The sequence below is a fragment of the Oncorhynchus clarkii genome, chromosome 2 (assembly GCF_045791955.1).
Source record: "Oncorhynchus clarkii lewisi isolate Uvic-CL-2024 chromosome 2, UVic_Ocla_1.0, whole genome shotgun sequence".
In the NCBI taxonomy this organism is placed as follows: Eukaryota; Metazoa; Chordata; class Actinopteri; order Salmoniformes; family Salmonidae; genus Oncorhynchus; species Oncorhynchus clarkii.
The window spans coordinates 42,394,536-42,414,991 of record NC_092148.1 but is presented as its reverse complement, the minus strand read 5'-3'; the positions used below and the strand labels follow the sequence as shown (position 1 = coordinate 42,414,991).

At 40.9% G+C, this 20,456-nt stretch overlaps 1 protein-coding gene across 1 annotated transcript in view; it reads left to right on the top strand.

Annotated features, from left to right (window-relative positions):
• The first annotated feature begins 2,184 nt into the window (after window positions 1–2,184).
• LOC139368074 (synaptotagmin XII) overlaps window positions 2,185–20,456 on the top strand; it is a 38,067-nt gene continuing 19,795 nt past the window's right edge. Inside the window, exons 1-3 of the mRNA XM_071106626.1 lie at window positions 2,185–2,421; window positions 13,310–13,370; window positions 13,856–14,049. Coding sequence (XP_070962727.1) covers window positions 13,325–13,370; window positions 13,856–14,049 — 240 coding nt within the window. The 5' untranslated portion in view covers window positions 2,185–2,421; window positions 13,310–13,324. The remainder of the gene's footprint in view (window positions 2,422–13,309; window positions 13,371–13,855; window positions 14,050–20,456) is intronic.

Below are 20,456 nucleotides of genomic sequence, written 5' to 3'. Positions count from 1 at the left end.
GTGGTCCCCACCTGCAGAACCACTCCTTTATTGGGGGTGTCTTGCTAATTGCCTATAATTTCCACCTGTTGTCTATTCCATTTGCACAACAGCATGTGAAATTTATTGTCAATCAGTGTTGCTTCCTAAGTGGACAGTTTGATTTCACAGAAGTGTGATTGACTTGGAGTTACATTGTGTTGTTTAAGTGTTCCCTTTATTTTTTTGAGCAGAGTATATATATGTGTGTGTGTGTATATATATGTTTGTGTGTATATATATATATATATATATATATATATATATATATATATATATATATATATATATTTATGTATATATTTGTATATATATATTTATGTATGTGTGTGTGTGTGTGTGTGTGTATGTACATATATGTATGTGTGTGTTTTGAGACAAGTATGTTAATGTTGTACCCTTTGACTCCTTTCCAGGTTCAGTCATGATACAATTAATGTACCAGACAGTAGCATATTTCAAATCTGACCAGTCACAGACCAGATAAACAAGTAAATCAATCTCAATGGTTACAACAAATCCACTAACTTGTTTGCTATATCTGGTTTAATGCATCTTATTTTGGCCTCTGAAATATGTTTCAGTTGTTAACTGGTCCCTGGCATGTAAATTGTCTCAAATTGACAACTTGCTGAAAGGCACACTGGGTAATATGTTAATGAGACATGCATTTAAGCATAGACAGTATTTCACATTGCGAGTCTCAGCAAATCAAATTCTCTTTTGTGATGTACTCAGCTATTTGTGTTGCAAAGGCAAACTTCATTATTTAAGTTCACTCAACATTGTTTTTTCAAATTCAACTCACACCAAGCAAAAGAAATTGGGGTTGGTGGAATATGCCATGTCATCTCAACAATTTTCCAATTTCAAGTCCAGCCAACTTGGATTTTTAATATGCTACATGGACTTTTTACAAGTTGCATGTTTTCTCACATACTAGATAAGATCATCTTACTGCTGTAGCCTTAAGTGGCAAATTCTAGTTTGCTTATCTAATAGCCTACAGGTATACTATAGAATAACTAAACTGGACACCATTTGATGGTTGTTGGGGATATGAGTATAGGCTGCAATGGTTAATTTAGAGATCACAGGCTATACATTATCTTCTTCATGATTGTCAGGTGAAAGGTACTTTGCTACTGTGCAATCAATGTCATAATTTGAAGATTTGTGTGGGCATACATCTGATTCAACTTGCCAATGGCTTGATGATTAGTTGACCCGCAGAATCAGGTGTGTTTTTCCGGGGCCACAACAAAAATATGTACTGTTGGGGTACTCGAGGACTGGAGTTGGGAAATACTGCAGTAGATGATGAGATATACACTGACTGAGTACACCAAACATTAGGAGCACCTTCTGATAGAGTTTTTTTTATTTAACCTTTATTTAACTAGGTACGTCAGTTAAGAACAAAATCTTATTTACAATGACGGCCAAACCCTAACCCGGACGACGTTGGGCCAATTGTGTGCCATCCTATTGGACTCAGTTGTACCCACCCCTTTTGCTGTCAGAACAGCCTGAATTTGTCTGGGCATGGACTCTACAATATGTTGAAAGCGTTCAATGGGGATGCTGGCCCATGTTGACTCCAATGCTTCCCACAGTTGTGTCAAGTTGGCTGGATACCGTTTGGGTGGTGGAACGTTCTTGATACACACAGAAACTTCTGAGCGTGAAAAACCTAGCAGTGTTGCAGTTTTTGACACAAACCAAGTGCCTGGCACATACCCATTCAAAGGCACTTAAATATTCTGTCTTGCCCATTCACCCTCTGAATGGCACACATACACAATCCATATCTCAAGGCTAAAAAAACCTTCTTTAACCTGTCTCCTCCTCTTCATCTACACTGATTGAAGTGGATTTAACAAGTGACATCAATAAGGGATCATAGTTTTCACCTGGATTCACCTGGTCAGTCTATGTCATGGAAAGAGCATGTGTTCTTAATGTTTTGTACACTCAGTGTATACATGTGTATGGTATCGTGAGCTTCTGAAATGATGTCCGTTGCATAAGAAAATAACGCGGTATCTATATCCTTTGTATTGAGCGCTCCGGTGTATTCTGGTCAAGTGCTGGAAGTTGCATTGCAGGGGTGTGACTAGGCTACCTCTGCAGTCGAGGGGGGGACGTTCTCATAGAAATGCTTCTATAGCGACTGTCTCCTCAGGACCTCGCATCGCATGCATCTCGAGTGGGAAGGGCCCCTCGTTGAATGATTTCAATACAATTAGTCGAGCGGATGCGCTGAACAGGGGTGAATCTCCATCACGTTTTCCCCCGGAAAGACAGGCACCTGTGCGTTGCGATGGAGAGCGGCGAGTAAACTGAAGGGAGAGCGGTGGAGTTGTACCCCCCTTCCCCCTTGCACCAAAATAAAACTCCAAGGTAAGACCAACGCGAGTCTTCCATAAAATGAATCTACTTTATTTCATGTTTGTGTGCTCGAATATGCAAACCCTTGTTCTATGAAGCGCCATATGCCGAGTGTATGGAGACACTTTTTTTTGTCTCATTATGTCTAACCTCTAGTTCTGCATGGATTGAGTTGTTATTGTCAATAAGAAGAACAATTATATTAAATGTATAGCATTAAGCCTTTATGAGTAGATCAAATGTAATTCCATTCTCTAAGCAACAATCGCCTTGAAACATTGATTTGCATCGCAGACAGTGACAGCTTCTCCATGAAGCTGGTCCATGCAATGTAAATATAGTAGCATTATGAATAAGTATTATAATGGCGTAGAGTGGGTAACAGCATAATTGGACTGGTCACTAGCAACATATTGTAAATGCTATAGCCCACATAGGCTACTAATCCTTACAAAAGAAGACTGCCGTTTTGAAACTGCATTAAAAGTCCAGTAACTGCTGTCGACTGTGGTAATTTGGTCTCAGTAATTGCATAATAACTTTTAGTGTACTGCACTCCAATTGCAGTTGTAGTTATACTGCACTCGGATTGCAATATGTTTTCAGAAGGGAAAATATATATTTAGTGTTGAGGCCACAAACGAACATTCATATTAAAGCTTATTTTAGTGCCAAAACCCCTAGAGGGCGTACTTCTTCCTGACAATGTTTATTTCCTCTACCTGCAACCAGTTTGTTTGTACGTAAAACATCCTCCTATCAGGCTTCAAAGGCGTCGTTTACCTCCTTAATTAACACGATTAAATGGGGGGGCCGCCCAAATTCTTTTTTGAAAAATAGTCATACTTAAACAAATTGTATCACCACTATGGTAGGGTGGCTAATGCGTTGTGTACAGCAGCAGGGGTAAACAACAGACTGGTGCAACGTGATTGGCTGAATGCTGTACACAATGTATTAGCCACCCTAGCAAATCAAATCAAAGCCAATGTTATTGGTCACATACACATATTTAGCACATGTTATTGCAGCTGTGACGAAATGCTTGTGTTCCTAGCTCCGACAGTGCAGTAGTATCTAACAATTCACAGTAGTATCTAACAATTCCGGGGACCTAGAGGTACATGCTCCGCAGGGCAATTTCTGGTGGTGTAAATTGTTTTATTAAGACTACACATATTTTCCCCGTGTTTTTCTTTCTTCTGGAGGCACACCATTAAAGCTAGTTAAGGAAGAATGAAGGATGTTTCATGTACTCGCTGGTTGCGGGTGGTTAGGCGTGTATTGCCGGTTACGCTATTTGCGCCGGGACGCCAAAGACCAGACGACATTCTTTGGCAAACCTTGGGGCTGTTTGTGAAAAGTAATCGAGTGACACAATGGAAGCTGATCTTTCAGAACCACACTCTCGGTCAGAGCATGATCCCATGCTACCATGCTGAAAAGTTGGGATTGTTTGTTGATAGAAAATAGACTTGAATCATATATTGTACCCCAACAATCCACTCCATAACAACCTATAGAAATTGACTGTGCGTGGGCTCTTCAGCACAAGATTGAACAAAATGTAATAAACTCCAATCTGCTCAAATAATGGCTTCGGAACTGCTTATCGAAATCACTTGAAAAAAATATATACTTTAACATTGTCACAACCTGTCCTTGCCTCTGCTCTGGTATGAGACCTTTACAGAATTGTTTGTTGGGGCCTCAAGGAATAGGCCTGCTACTCCTGTCTGCTCGACCATTGATTTAACACCCACACACTCCCATGATGATCTGTTCCAAGCCCTCTGTTCCTGGGCTGGAGCTGGACAAAGTAGCTAGTAAAAAAGAAGGAATCCTGTGCAGAATTAAAAATATTCCAAAACATCCTGTTTGCATTAGGACACAACCAAGGTTGCCAGGTGCACGGTGTTTCCTCCGACACATTGGTGCGGCTGGGTTGGATGCGCGCTGTGTTAAGAAGCATTGCGGCTTGGTTGGGTTGTGTATCGGAGGACGTGTGACTTTCAACCTTCGTCTCTCCCAAGCCCGTACGGGAGTTGTAGCGATGAGACAAGATAGTAGCTACTAACAATTGGATACCACAAAATTGGGGAGAAAAAGGGGTCAAATAAAAAATAATTTAAAAAAAACTGCAAACAATGGCAATTAAATTAACTTAATGTCCTGAATACAAAGCGTTATGTTTGGGGCAAATCCAATACAACACATCACTGAGTACCACTCTTCATATTTTCAAGCATAGTGGTGGCTGCAGCATGTTATGGGTATGATTGGAATAGAGCTAAACACGGGCAAAATCCTAGAAGAAAATCTGGTTGTCTGCTTTCCAACAGACACTTGGAGACAAATTCACCTTTCAGCAGGTTAATAACCTTAAACACAAGTCCAAATATATACTGGAGTTATTTACTTAATCAGAGCATAATGTGCAAAAATGGTACAACCCAGGTGTGCAAAGCTCTTAGAGACTTACCCTGAAAGACCCACAGCTGCCTCTGTCCGGTGCCTGTGTTCTTTTGCCCATCTTTTATTTTTATTGGCCAGTCTGAGACATGGCTTTTTCTTGGCAACTCTGCATAGAAGGTCAGCATCCCGGAGTCGCCTCTTCACTGTTGACGTTGAGACTGGTGTTTTGCGGGTACTATTTAATGAAGCTGCCAGTTGAGGACTTGTGAGGCGTCTGTTTCTCAAACTAGACACACTAATGTACTTGTCCTCTTGCTCAGATGTGCACCAGGGCCTCCCACTTCTTTCTATTCTGGTTAGGGCCAGTTTGCACTGTTCTGTGAAGGGAGTATTACACAGCTTTGTACGAGATCTTCAGTCTCTTGGCAATTTCTCACATGGAATAGCCTTCCTTTCTCAGAACAAGAATAGACTGACGAGTTTCAGAAGAAAGGTCTTTGTTTCTGTTCATTTTGAGCCTGTAATCGAACCCACAAATGCTGATGCTCCAGATACTCAACTAGTCTAAAGATGGCCAGTTTTATTGCTTCTTTAATCAGAACAACAGTTTTCAGCTGTTCTAACATAATTGCAAAAAGGTTTTCTAATGATCAATTAGCCTGTTTAAAATGCTAAACTTGGATTAGCTAACACAACGTGCCATTGGAACACAGGATTGCTGATAATGGGCCTCTGTACTCCTATGTAGATATTCCATAAAAAATCAGCCGTTTCCAGCTACAATAGTCATTTACAGCATTAACAATGTCTACAATGTCTTTCTTATCAATATTATGTTATTTTAATGGACAAAAAGTGTGCTTTTCTTTCAAAAACAAGTACATTTCTAAGTGACCCCAAACTTTTGAACGGTAGTGTATGTAAATTAGATATTTTGGTATTTCATTTTCAATACATTTGGAAAACATTTCTAAAAACATGTTTTCACTTTGTCATTATGGGGTATTGTGTGTAGAATAATATATGTTTTATTCAGGCTGTAACAACAAAATGTGGAATAAGTCAAGGGGTATGAATACTTTCTGAAGGCACTGTAGTTATAGATGTTTATGTAGCTATAGCACCTATGTGGACTATAGGCAGTCCTTATTGGCTTCAGTTTGGGGCTTAAGCAATAACTAAAGTGTTCCCCAACGGTAATAATAGATTGCATTTCCATAGTGTTCCCTGCTAAGTCTCAAGGGATGCAAGTGTCAGCGGAAGAAGGGGAGTTGTGTTTTCACCTTGATTGATTGAGCTGGTGATTCACTGTGAGGGGGAGGCCACAGTTTCCAGATTCTCCTATCCTCTGACGTTTCAAAAGCCCTGCGCCAGCTAGCTTTTAGTTAAAAGCACAGGGGAAAAGCTGTCAAATGTGCCGGGGAAGGAAACTATATCAAAATCAAATGTATTTATAAAGCCCTTCTTACATCACCTGATATCTCAAAGTGCTGTACAGAAACCCAGCCTATATCTGGCAACTGAAGCGAATGTGGCGTGGCAGAGGCAAGCCGGAATTACCGCCACACTAGGATAGTTTATTCCCTATTCCCAGGCACTGTGGCAGCGATGCAGTTAATTTTTATTATGACTCATTGCACGAGATTAAAAGCAAAGTTGATTTATTAGTTGTACTGAAGCCGGCGAGAAAGAAGAGAGAGAGAGAAGCTAATGAAAGCACACTTGCTGTGATCGTTCTCTCTTTCTTGATCTCCCTCTCCCCTTCTCCCCATCTGGCAAGAAAGAAGAGAGAGAGAAGCTGACAAAAGCACACTTGCTGTGATCGTTCTCTCTTTCTTGATCCCCACCCTTCTCTCTGTCTCTCTCTCTCTCTCTCTCTCTCTCTGTCTCTCTCTCTCTCTCTCGCAGCACTGCATCCATTATATTTGATCAATGGTGTTTTAGGGAATTAGTACACATTTTCACATTTTCTTCAGTAGGGGTAGCACACCAGGTCCTGTTCTTTTACATTTGTACAGATAAGCACACATTTAGTACACACACACTCTGCAGTTTTTGTTGTTGACAGCAGAATGTCTTTGATAGTGCCAGGGCTCTCCAGTTAACAGAAGGGCTGACTGACTAGTGTGTACTGTGTGTGTTTGCCCATGCGCTGTGTGGTCTCCCCTGCAAATACACAGAGGAGCCAATCATGAAGCTCTTTATGAGAGCCAACACAGCAGAAGTGCTAACAGGATACACACACAGTCTCTCTCTCACACACACACACACACACACACAGTCTATCTCTCGATCTCACACACACACACACACACACACACACACACACACACACACACACACACACACACACACACACACACACACACACAGTCTCGCTCTCTCTCTTTCTCACACACACACGCACAGTATCTCTCTCTCACAAACACACGCAGAGTATCTCCCTCTCACAAACACACCCAGAGTATCTCTCTCTCACACACACAAGCAGAGTATCTCTCTCTCACACACACACACGCAGAGTATCTCTCTCTCACACACACACGCAGATAATCTCTCTCTCACACACACACACACACACCGGCTGTGCTCTTGTTCTCTGTAGGCACTGTGGAGGCTGCAGTGTCACACAACTCCACAGGGAGGGTGTTTCCACAACAAGCTTGCTTTCTGTCTCTGAGTCGAAAGGTTATCCTTTTCATCGACAGAAGCAAAAGTAGTAGAGTCATTGAATCATTCAGAATAATCTGTCCAGAGTTTTTGCCATATTTCTGCTTGGCACCATCTGCTTAATTTAGTATTATTCATTGATATTTGCTTCGAGGAATATTAGGAACTATTATATAGTTATTTTCACCAGCTTGATATTGCATCAGCTATGGATTGATAAACTAACGTAAAATAATACTACTTGAAACATCAAGTTACAAATGTATAGTTATACATTATTTAAATTGTACACTTTTACAGCAAAAACTGAATTGCAGCATACATAGGCCTATGTAAGTAAGTAAAAGAAAAAAGATGGAAGTTAATGGTATTTGAGATGTAGTATACAATATAACAGTCAAGCAGTGTTAACAATGGAAACCGCATTAGCGGAAACAACGCCACTGTCCGTCCCACGGCCATTGTTTATGTTTTGTTGACGAAGCACAGGTGAAAAATATGCAGTACATGTTCTGGTGTTCTGTGGCACGTGCAATGATGTCAGAGGGAAACAATGTCAGTAACAGATATGGCAGTTTCACCATTAAGGATTACAGCTTTAAGCAGTCTCATAAAGTAAGGCATAGGGCTGTTGTAATATCTGTCAGTCCGAGTAGGGGGATTGTTTGGTTTGTGACTGGATCGGGTCGACCTGCCACTGACATGGCCTCTCGTCTGAGGCAGCCATATGCTGTAATCCTGATAATAGATGTTATAAACAGTCATGACAGCGGATGTCAGTGGAATTGAACAGAGCAGCTAGGCACGAACCAACTACTGTGTTAGGTTAGACATAGTTTGTCATTAATGTTTATGACCTCTTAAGTCATTATTATGCCCACGATATGAAGAGTACCAGTCAAGAGTTTGGACACACCTACTCATTCAAGGGTTTTTCTTAATTTTTTAAAACTATTTTCTACATTTTAGAATAATAGTGAAGACATCAACACTATGAAATAACACATATGGAATCATGTAGTAACCAAAAAAGTGTTAAACAAATCAAAATGTATTTATATTCTTTAAAGTAGCCACCCTTTGTCCTGATGACAGCTTTGCACATGCTTGGCATTCTCTCAACCAACTTCACCTGGAATGCTTTTCCAGCAGTCTTGAAGGAGTTCCCACATATGCTGAGCACTTGTTAGCTGCTTTTCCTTCCCTCTGCGGTCCAACTCATCCCAAACCATCTCAATTGGGTTGAGGTCAGGTGATTGTGGAAGCCAAGTCATCTGATGCAGCACTTCATCACTCTCCTTCTTGGTCAAATAGCCCTTACACAGCCTGGAGGTATGTTTGGTCATTGTCCTGTTGTAAAACAAATGATAGTCCCACTAAGCGCAAACCAGATGGGATGGTGAATCGATGCAGAATGCTGTGGAAGCCATGCTGTTTAAGTGTCCCTTGAATTCTTAATAAATCACTAACAGTGTCACCAGCAAAGCACCCCTGCACCATCACACCTCCTCCATGCTTCATGGTGGGAACCACACATGCAGAGATCATCCATTCACCTACACTGCGTCTCAGAAAGACACAGCGGTTGGAACTAAAAATCTAAAATCTGGACTCATCAGACCAAAGGACAGTTTTCCACCGGTTTAATGCCCATTGCTTGGCACAAGCAAGTCTCTTCTTATTATTGGTCTCCTTTAGTAGTGGTTTCCTTGCAGCAATTCAACCATGAAGGCCTGATTCACACAGTCTTCTCTGAACAGTTGATGTTGAGATGTGTCTGTTACTTGAAATCTGAAGTAATTATTTGTGCTATTTCTGAGGCTGGTAACTCTAATGAACTTATCCTCTGCAGCAGAGATAACTCTGCGTCTTCCAATCCTGTGATGGTCCTCTAGAGAGCCAGTTTCATCATAGCACATGATGGTTTTTGCAACTACACTATTAGTGAATTTTAGTTGTGAAGTACCCATGAGATGTAGAGGATTGAGCAAATTCAGATTAGATGGGCCAAGTAATTTAGTATGCAAATTTGACACTACAACTGAAATGTGATAATATGCTAATTTTTTCCAGAACAAGGACTGTAATGCTACAGGGTTTTCAAACCTAGAGGCCAAACATCGCAATACTTTCGGGAAGGCATCGCAAAGCAGACTCGACAGACCAGACTAGAGTTTGGAGTTTGGCAGTCAATGGGAGAAGTGACATTTGTTTTCTAAATCTAAAGGCAAAACCTAGATACAAGCCAATCTATTTAGTTGCTGAAAATCTCATTACTACTGCCTTGTGAAAGTGACAAACTAACTCGTTTTCATTTTCGTCAAAAATAACTTAATATCGAAGGAGTGCCTTTCATTTGACGGCCTGCACATGCAGAGTTCGACCCGACAGTTAGACCCAATTATGTGTTTCTGTTCATGAACTATGCTAGCTAACGTTGCTATGACATGCATGACCGGGGATTTCTATTGGAGAAGCAGTTTTCTATGCCTCTTTATTTAAATTCTCTTTGGTCATTAGTTTAGCAAAATGCCTTCTACAACAAAGCCCTGATACCTCTTGGTTTGGAGAAAAACCCAGACAGTACTTAATGCAGTACTTAATCACTATCATGTTGGGTGTCAATCACTGGAATCAATGGTTATTATTCCAATCCATTTTTCATTGGACTTGACCCTGGCAATTGAAATTCAATATATGCCTACCAATACACAGCACCAAATGACAATGTGTGGAGACCTTGTCTTCCTTGTCTCTCTGTCTCACTCAGAAGGGTTCACTAAGGAGAATATAGGTTTTTAGCCCACACAGCTTTTTGTCTCTTGCTTTCTGATGCTCACTTTCTCAGTCCCTCTATTTGTATCATTATTTCCCTCCCTTCCCCCCCTCTGTCCTCCCTCTCCCTTGTGAAAGGAAGCTTCCACTAGCCTGAACTAACCTGATTAAGCATAGTCCAGATCAGTTTGTGCTTAAGCAAACCCAGGCTACCTTTGCAGGAACCATTCACCTTTATGAAGGGAGGGAGGGATAAGGAAAAGTCAGACTATAGATGAGAGAGACAGGCTGTAGTCTTCACAGCCGCCAGAGGCAAGTTTAGCAGAGCCCCCCCCCCCCCCCCCCCCCCCGCCCACTCTCTGTGCTACAGTAGGACCCTACTAATGACATTTCAGCAGCTGTCATTCGCCTGCACTGCGCCAGCCAATTTAATTATTTACTTGGGCTGCCCTGCATTTACAAATCACTCAGCAGAATTGAGTGATTTCTCCCCGACCTCCTCATCCCCCCCTTCTATGTCATTAGTGTAATGTTCCTGGTTACTCTAAAGGCGTCCGCATACATAGGTTGGGTTTGCTTCTAGCAGAACTCGGCTAGGGGAAGTGAACGCCTGTGCTCACATACTCCCTTAAAAGACATTCGCTTGAAAAACAAGAAATATTACTGTTTGTCCCTCTTGAGACAACAACATAGCCAGTATACACTTCCTCAAAATAATAAGCGATTAATCAATACATCTGTAATACATTTTGACATTTTTGGTGCAGATGTTTGGTGCAGTATTTCCCAAGTGAAAAAATGTGCATGAAAACTAGTCGTCTTCTGTTGAACAACAACACACACTTAATGTTCCTACTCCTACTAGGAGTAGTACTGTTGACCAACCACCGCTGAAGGGGGTGTAGATTTCAGCTACCTAACTTTAACTTGCTAAAAGAAAAAAAAATTGTGTGCATGAACAGCCCAAAAAAAACCTGCCAAAGACCAAAACTAACAAAAACTTCTAAAGATTCCGTCATAATATATGTGTGAACAGTTTCGACTGGGAAACATACCTTAAGTTTAAGCCTCAGTCTAGACGGAGTTGCAGTGAGCTTCCAAAGAGGGGGGAGGGATGGTGGGTGGGTGAATGACTCATACTGAGGCTGCCATTTTTGCTGTTTACTGCACAGCAAATTTGCGATCTGAATTTTAACACCCATCGTGTTAAATTGAACACTTTCTTAGAAATGATGTGCCCATCTTAAATAGTGTTAAACCAGGGCTCTCCAACCCTGTTCCTGGAGAGCACACCTGACTCTAATAATTAGCTAGCTGATAAGCTGAATCAGGTTAGTTACAACTGGGGTTGGCGTAAAAACCTACAAGAGGGTAGCTCTCCAGGACCAGGGTTGGAGAAACCTGTGTTAAACGAACAGTTTTCAAAGTGTTGATAAACTAAAACCCCAAGAGTGTTGGGTCCTTAACACCATGGGTGCAAATTATGACATAAATGAACACTTTATTAGAGCTGATGCTGTTACACTTTCTCAGTGTTTGGGAATTAAAACATGGTGTTACGATAACTTGTTTTTGAGTGTTGTTTTAACACTGTAGGGTGTAAATTTGCATATTATTTTAGAGGGTTTCTTTTGTGTGAATTTTAGAGGTACCAGTACCACCCATGACATGATTTTTGCAGTCCTGTTTCCCTCACCAAGTGAGTGCCAAATTACATTATTTATGACAATACATATTTATACAGCCTAGTATTACTCTAACACAGTGGTCTGAAACTCCTGGTTTACAGGCCACATCGGCAAGTCACATTATACTGGCTTGCAAAGTGTTATATAATTCCTATGGAATCCTATGGATTCAACAATTGGAACTGTTAATCACCCGCAACTGCAGTTTAAAAGACTGCCAAGATAGGGAAGATTGATAAATGAAATAAATCCAACCAATTACAGATTGGATTAGTTTTTAAAAAATCTGTTATTTTTCTTTGTTTAGTATAAGATAAATGTATGAATCAATGTGCATGCAGGAACATAGATATTCAAACAAACTATTCTAAAAAGCAACCTGCAACGAAGCCTGCTGGGAAATGTGATGTCTTTTTCATTCTGAGAGAGTAAATGGAAATTAACTCAACACGTTGATGATTCCCCTGTGATTCAAATAAAACGTAATGTATGTCTCATGTGGTGTCAATTTCAATCCCCCTGGTGTTAAGCCCACTAGAATCAACACTAAGATTTTAACACCCGCAAATTTGCTTGTGCTGATATTGCGATACAAAAATATTGTGTTGTACTTTACCTTGAAAGACATGCTCTGTCTATATCCAATATTACAACTTCTCTCATCTGTCTTAAAGGATCTAGTGTTGTTATATGCATGCTAACCAAACACAGCATCTGCATGTGTCATGATCAGTAAATTGGTTGTTATGAGTGCTTATGGCAAGATTAAGCTGATGTCATGCTCAACATTGTAATACAGGCTTCTGGACAATAACCAGTTCCATACACTGTAATCAATAGAGCACTCTTTAGCTGTTACTTCTACTATGAACCTATGTTTTACTGTATTATGAAGGCATACATAAGTATTTTCTTTATTTATATGCTGGCACAAGGAGACACAAATATTTATTCATGTTTTTAAAGTATTAATAAACTATTGTATTATATATGACAAATCACCAATAATGACTTATGAATGTAATTATGGTATTTGTGCATTTATAAAGGATGACATAAGGGAGCTGTGAACTGTTATGAATGTTCATAGCAAGTCTTATAATGCACTTTGAGTGATGAAGCGTCTCTATGTAATCCGTTACAAAATCACTTCTAGCCTTTATATGCACTTATAAAGGATGATATAAGGAGCACTTATGATTGCTTATACTGTACCTAGGATTACTCTTGTAATGTTTATGCTTATGCGTATAGTGCCATATGTATGTAACAGAAGCCCTTATAATGCATTCATAATGCATTATAGACTGGTGCATTCAACAAAGAACAAACTAGTGTTCTTTTGTTTTTAGGCTGGTGGCTGTACAATGTCCTCAGCACAGGGCAAGGATATATCGGACTACCATATCAGCGGTGAGTCTGTGTGTGTGCGTGGCCCCACGATGCCCCATCCATTCTGATGTTTCATGCTGCTTGGTCACACACAGCAGAGCCACCGATTCAGTCTGTTTGTGTGTGTCCTTAAGCCAACTCTTCAATAGAACACTTAAACAAGGCTTTGACACGTTAAAAAGACCAAGATATTCCATAATTTGCCTGCTTGCTGCTTTGAAAAGGCAAGGTGAAACTGTCCGCTTTGGGCATTCATAATAAGTCATTTTTCTTAAGAGAGAGACGGCAGTAACAGTTGATAATGGTTCTTTCAAGTCGAAGATGTGAAATGTGTTTTTAGGTGCAAATGAGAATGCTGTTTTTGTTGGTAATGAGTCATCAAATGACTCTCATTGTGTTATGAATTTATAGTGGTAAAGGTTTTATCAAGCACTTCTTGTTTGATGATACGTTACAGTAAATAGTGGACATAATTTGCCTAACAAACAAATGTTATTTCCCCTCAGTGGTCCGAGCTCCCCCCGAATGGGAGGTAGGGGTGTTCGTGGCTGGGTTCCTCCTGTTGTTGGCGGTGGCAGGAGTCAACCTCTGGAAGTTATGGAAGTCTGGAACCTTTCCTGCACCCTCACCCTTCCCAAACTTTGACTACCGCTATCTACAAGAAAAATATGGCAACTCCTTCTCAGAAGCGCGGCAAAAGGTCAGAGTTTATTTCAAGTCCATTGATACAACATGGGAGATAATGTTGAAAATACCAAGAATTCTCGGTTTAAACTTAATTCAAAGGATACCGACATAAGAACTTCATAGCTCATTCATAAGCAGCATATTCATAAATACTCAATCAAAAAATCTTAGATGTATGGGAACCACCACTACACTACAATACACAAACCACAAACTTGATACATTTGGGGTATGTTGTAAACAGGCTACTTGCTACATTTGAGCTCTTATTGGTCCATGTTGAGCAAAATGTTGTAATATTACATTGTAATCTTTAAACACAATTATTTCAATAGAACATCTTGAGTTGTTCTGTTATTACATTGAAAGATTCTGATCGAATTGGTAGTTTTGTTCATTTTTAAACATCTTTACCGAAACATACACATTAAAAGACTGTAGAATGGATGTGCCTTAAGCCACACCCCTACCAATATCACCAGGTGATGGGATTGTACCCCTCTCAAGCATGGTCACATGGTAAGTAGTCTGTCTGCCTGAATTGTCTTCATGTGTTTTTAAGAAGTGTCACTACCGAACATCTAATCTATTTTGGGGACTAAAATATATGTTTGCTGGGATGTACATTTGTTAGCTGGAGATTCTAGAAAATAAAAAATAAGTACAAGTTATCCAAACCAAAATGGACGGTTACAACTGAAACAATTAACACAATTTAGATATTTCGAGGTGCCCTCTTTGTATCTGTGCCATTGTGGCGTCTGTGACAGCCTCAATGGCGCTGCCTGTGCTATCTCCATTTTTAGGCTGCATGTGCCATGGTCTACCAATTGAGTTACAGAGGACCACCATGTGGGTAGCGGACCAGTATCACAAAATGAAAAAAATCCTTAGTGATACATTGACTCATCTTTTGCAATAAAAAATACATCGGTGATAAATCATTTTGGGGGTAAGTGCTAGAGCTTGGCAATATGGAGCAAAAGTCATAAATGCAATACATGTAAGTATTTTGCTCGATAACAACAAATACCAACAAATATTTTTTATGGATAGTTACTTTGCATTAGCGGCAGGTCTCTAGACAATGTTTTTCCAGTGCCAAGAAAGACAACTGAGACGACAGCGTATATGTTTTTATTGATTGCTACACTAAGGGATGGTACATTTCTTTCAAGGGCTTAGATGCCACTAGAGCTCTTAAATCAAGGTAAGGGTCATTTAGCTTGCTAATGTTTAAAGTTATAAACTGATAATGAGCACCAAACACAGATGAAAGCATTACGTTAGCATGAAATGTCCCATCATTTAGTGTAGCAATTGATAAAAACACATGTGCCGCCTCATTCAATATGTCCACTCTTATTTATAGAGTTTATCTCATGATCTCATTCAAAACAACTTTTATGTTGTGACCATGAGAAAATGTTCTTGTGATCCCGACAAAACAACTTTTGTTATGTCGTGATCAAGAGATAAATAAGTTGTGATCACGTCATATCGAGGGAATACATTTGTAATTCACATGTACTCTCTGGACTTCCGTAGTTTGCAGAGACAAACAAAAAACATCCAGTCGGCGGCAGCTCGTTGATGAAAGAGGTCGAAGGAGAATGGCAAGAATCGTGCAAGCTAATAGGCGTGCCACAAACAGAAAAATAACGTTGCAGTACAACAGTGGTGTGCAAAACGGCATCTCAGAATACACAACTCGTCTGTCCTTGTCACGGATGGGCAATGGCAGCAGACGACCACACTGGGTTCCACTCCTATCAGCTAAAAACAAGAAGAAGTGGCTCCAGTGGGCATGTGATCACCAATGCTGGACAGTGGAGGGGGGAAAAACATTGCCTGGTCTGACAAATCCCAGTTCCTGTTGTGTCAGGCCCTTACTGCTTGGTGTCAATGGTACAGGCTGGTGGTGTAATGGTGTGGAGAATGTTTTCCTGGCACACGTTAGGTTTCCTTGATACATTGTTGCTGACCAGGTGCGTCACATTATGGCTACAGGGGGGTCCTACCCGGTACCAGGTGGGTGTACCTAATAAACTGACCATTGAGTGTATATCATACAGATGTGGTATTCTACTAGTGAGCTTAAACATTCTCCAATCGTTGTTGAGATCTGATATTCTGCGCAGTGCCAGACGAGATGTAAAACTATCGTCAACCAATAAAAATGTTCTAATCCTTTTGACTTAAATTCCAGCTAAACTTGGAGAGAACAGTTAGGCCTAACTACTTTCAAAAAGCTTGCTTCTGATCAAGAGCTACAAAAGAAAGTAAATAGCCACATTAGACTGAAAGATAAGGTAATTTTGTCAAACTTGTGAGGCTCTCCGGCCATGCTCATTAGTTGCTCATTCAACATGCTGTTTGCTGTTACTTCACTCAACCTCCCTTCCTAACTGTTTAACAATTCCTGACACCAACCAGAACTTTTTCCTCGGCCAAATCTTCCCAAATTTTTATTAAATACACACACGTGATCTCTCATTTCTGCATGACCAAATTTAATCTAGGTGCGCTAGGCTAGGTGCGCTTCAAGTGCTCGTTGAGTTCAACAGATTGCAGGGGTGTAGTACTGCCTGAGTGACACTTCTCACTGTTTGCCTGACGTGCTGAAACTTTTTCTGCACACTTCTATAGAATGACCCATACAGAATATGCAGCTGATGTGCCATTTATCTCCATCATGGTAATAAAATGACAGTTTGGCTGCTGCACAATGTTTATCAAATCAAATTGTATTTGTCACATACACATGGTTTGCAGGTGTTAATGCAAGTGTAGGGAAATGCTTGTGCTTCTAGTTCCGACCATGCAGTAGTATCTAACAAGTAATATAACCTAACAATTTCACAACTACCTTATACACACAAGTGTAAAGGAATGAATAAGAATATGTACTTAAAGATATATGAATGAATGATGGTACAGAACGGCATAGGCAAGATGCAGTAGATGGTATCGAGTACAGTATATACATGAGATGAGTAATGTAGGGTATGAGAACATTATATAAAGTGGCATTGTTTAAAGTGGCTAGTGATACATTACATCAAGATGGCAAGATGCAGTAGATGGTATAGAGTACAGTATATACATATGAGATGAGTAATGTAGGGTATGAAAACATTATATGAAGTGGCATTGTTTGAAGTGGCTAGTGACACATTTAATTACATCAAGATGGCAAGATGCAGTAGATGGTATAGAGTACAGTATATACATATGAGATGAGTAATGTAGGGTAAGTAAACATTATATAATATAAAGTGGCTAGTGATAAATTGATTACATAAATTTTGACATTATTAAAGTGGCTGGAGTTGAGTCAGTATGTTGGCAGCAACCACTCAATGTTAGTGATGGCTGTTTAACAGTCTGATGGCCTTGAGATAGAAGCTGTTTTTCAGTCTCTCGGTCCCCACTTTGATGCACCTGTACTGACCTCACCTTCTGGATGATAGCGGGGTGAACAGGCAGTGGCTCGGGTGGTTGTTGTCCTTGATGATCTTTATGGCCTTCCTGTGACATTGGGTGGTTTCGGTGTCCTGGGGGGCAAGGATGTTTTCACCCGGTGATGCGTTGTGCAGACCTCACTACCCTCTGGGAGAGCCTTCCGGTTATGGGCGGACCAGCTGCTGTACCAGGCGGTGATACAGCCCGACAGGATGCTCTCTATTATTAAATTCCCTTTAATTTGCACAACAAAACTCACTTTTGCCTGCTGTGCAAAGCACTCTGGGACATGCAGTGAAAAGGTAAATGGATAGCGACCACACCACCACCCTCTTAGGAAATAGATCCAGAATACCTTCATTGCTGCCCATCAAAATGGGCATACATTTAGGCTATTGTTTATATGTGTAGTCACACTATGTTGGGGTAAAAATCGGAGTATTATGTTTGTATAGATGTCAACCCTAATACATAGTCATCGTCACCAATCAACTGCATTACACTTAAAAACGTCTTCAACTACCACCACAGATTTCTATATGTTAGCTATGCTACTAAACTCAGCAAAAAAAGAACCCTGTCTTTCAAAGATCATTCATAAAAATACAAATAACTTCACAGATCTTCATTGTAAAGGGTTTAAACACTGTTTCCCACACTTGTTCAATGAACCATAAACAATTAATAAACATGCACCTGTGGAACGGTCGTTAAGACACTAACAGCTTACAGACAGTAGGCAATTAAGGTCACAGTTATGAAAACTTAGGACACTAAAGAGGCCTTTCTACTGACTCTGAAAAACACAAGATGCCCAGGGTCCCTGCTCATCTGCGTGAATGTGCCTTAGGCATGCTGCAAGGAGGACTGCAGATGTGGTCAGGGCAATAAATTGCAATGTCCGTACTGTGAGACGCCTAAGACAGCGCTACAGGGAGACAGGACGGACAGCTGATTGTCCTCGCAGTGGCAGACCACGTGTAACAACACCTGCACAGGATCGGTACATCCGAACATCACACCTGTGGGACAGGTACAGGATGGCAACAACAACTGCCCGAGTTACACCAGGAATGCACAATCCCTCCATCAGTGCTCAGACTGTCTGCAATAGGCTGAAATAGGCTGGACTGAGGGCTTGTAGGCCTGTTGTAAGGCAGGTCCTCACCAGACATCACCGTTAACAACGTCGCCTATGGGCACAAACCCACCTTCGGTGGACCAGACAGGACTGGCAAAAAGTGCTCTTTACTGACGAGTCGCGGTTTTGTCTCATCGGGGGTGATGGTCAGATTTGTGTTTATCGTTGAAGGAATGAGCGTTACACCGAGGCCTGTACTCTGGAGCGGGATCAAATTGGAGGTGGAGAGTCCGTCATGGTCTGGGGCGGTGTGTCACAGCATCATTGGACTGAGCTTGTTGTCATTGCAGGCAATCTCAACGCTGTGCGTTACAGGGAAGACATCCTCCTCCCTCTTGTGGTATCAGTGTTCTGCCATGGCCTGCTAAGAGCCTGGATCTCAATCCCATTGAACACGTCTGGGACCTGTTGGATCGGAGGGTGAGGGCTAGGGCCATTTCCCCCCAGAAATGTTCGGGAACTTGCAGGTGCCTTGGTGGAAGAGTGGGGTAACATCTCACAGTAAGAACTGGCAAATCTGGTCCAGTCCATGAGGAGGAGATGCACTGCAGTACTTAATGCAGCTGGAGGCCACACCAGATACTGACTGTTACTTTTGATATTGACCCCCCTTTGTTCAGGGACACATTATTCAATTTCTGCTAGTTACATGTCTGTGGAACTTGTTCTGTTTATGTCTCAGTTGTTGAATTTTGTTATGTTTATACACAATATTTACACGTTAAGTTTGCTGGAAATAAAGGCCTAGGCTCATTTGTACGGTCTGGTCACTGTGCAAAGGTTGAGGATTATGCCATATTTCCATCTATTAGGCTAGATATTGTTGTAAATGTCATCTCTGTGCCTGTGCACATGTATGCATGTTCAACTAGTCTACCCGAATGTTGATGTTATGCTGGCACAGTTCAACTGTACAATAATAGTATATATATATATATATATTTGTCTTACAGACAATACTGTGTAGTGCCTGGGCTTCTTCCTGGAGTGGAATCTAGATACAGAAACAGAATTCTTGTGCCTGCGTGTGCATTGTAGCAGAACTGAATCCTGTGATCTGTATCCCTTTCAAAGGATTAGACATTAGTCTGGATTTCAAGCAGATGACTCACGAGGAGCTGAATGGCAGTTTGATAATGACAACACTCCTCCCACACCTTTACAAGTATTCCCTGAACTTACTGTATGTTTCTTTGGGATGGTAATTTCAGCATGACCACCCCTCCCATCATCTGCTGTGATCACCAGTTATCTTAGCTACAGATTGTTACACCAGATAATGTGATTTAGCCAAAGATTTCTGGTATCCATTACTGGGAGTTACAGGATAGGTACTGTTTGGTGTAGAACAGAATGTTCAACCAACCTTAGCGATGTCATCTCATAAAATGCATGTTTCCAGTTGTAGGGGGTCAGTTTGAATTCGAAAATGCTACGTAATTAAAATAAATAGTTTTTTAGCGTCATAAAGTCATCCGACAATATGTGCGCCGCCATCGTGTCTATTTCAAGTCTTCTCACTCATTGATCGAGACAGGTCCCTGTCATCATGACATGCAGCACTTTGGGGTGGACACCCACCTGTCTCCATCAATGAGAGAAGACTTGAAATAGACAAGATTTCGGCAAAAATCTTTGGGTAAAGCCCGTTAACTGGTGTAACATGCTGACTACACCGATTTTGTCCATCCACACCAGACGCGATCAGGACACGCAGGTTGAAATATCAAAACGAACACTTCAACCAACTATATTATTTTGTGGACAGGTCAAAACACATATGAAACATTCATGGACTGAAGTTAGAAAAATTG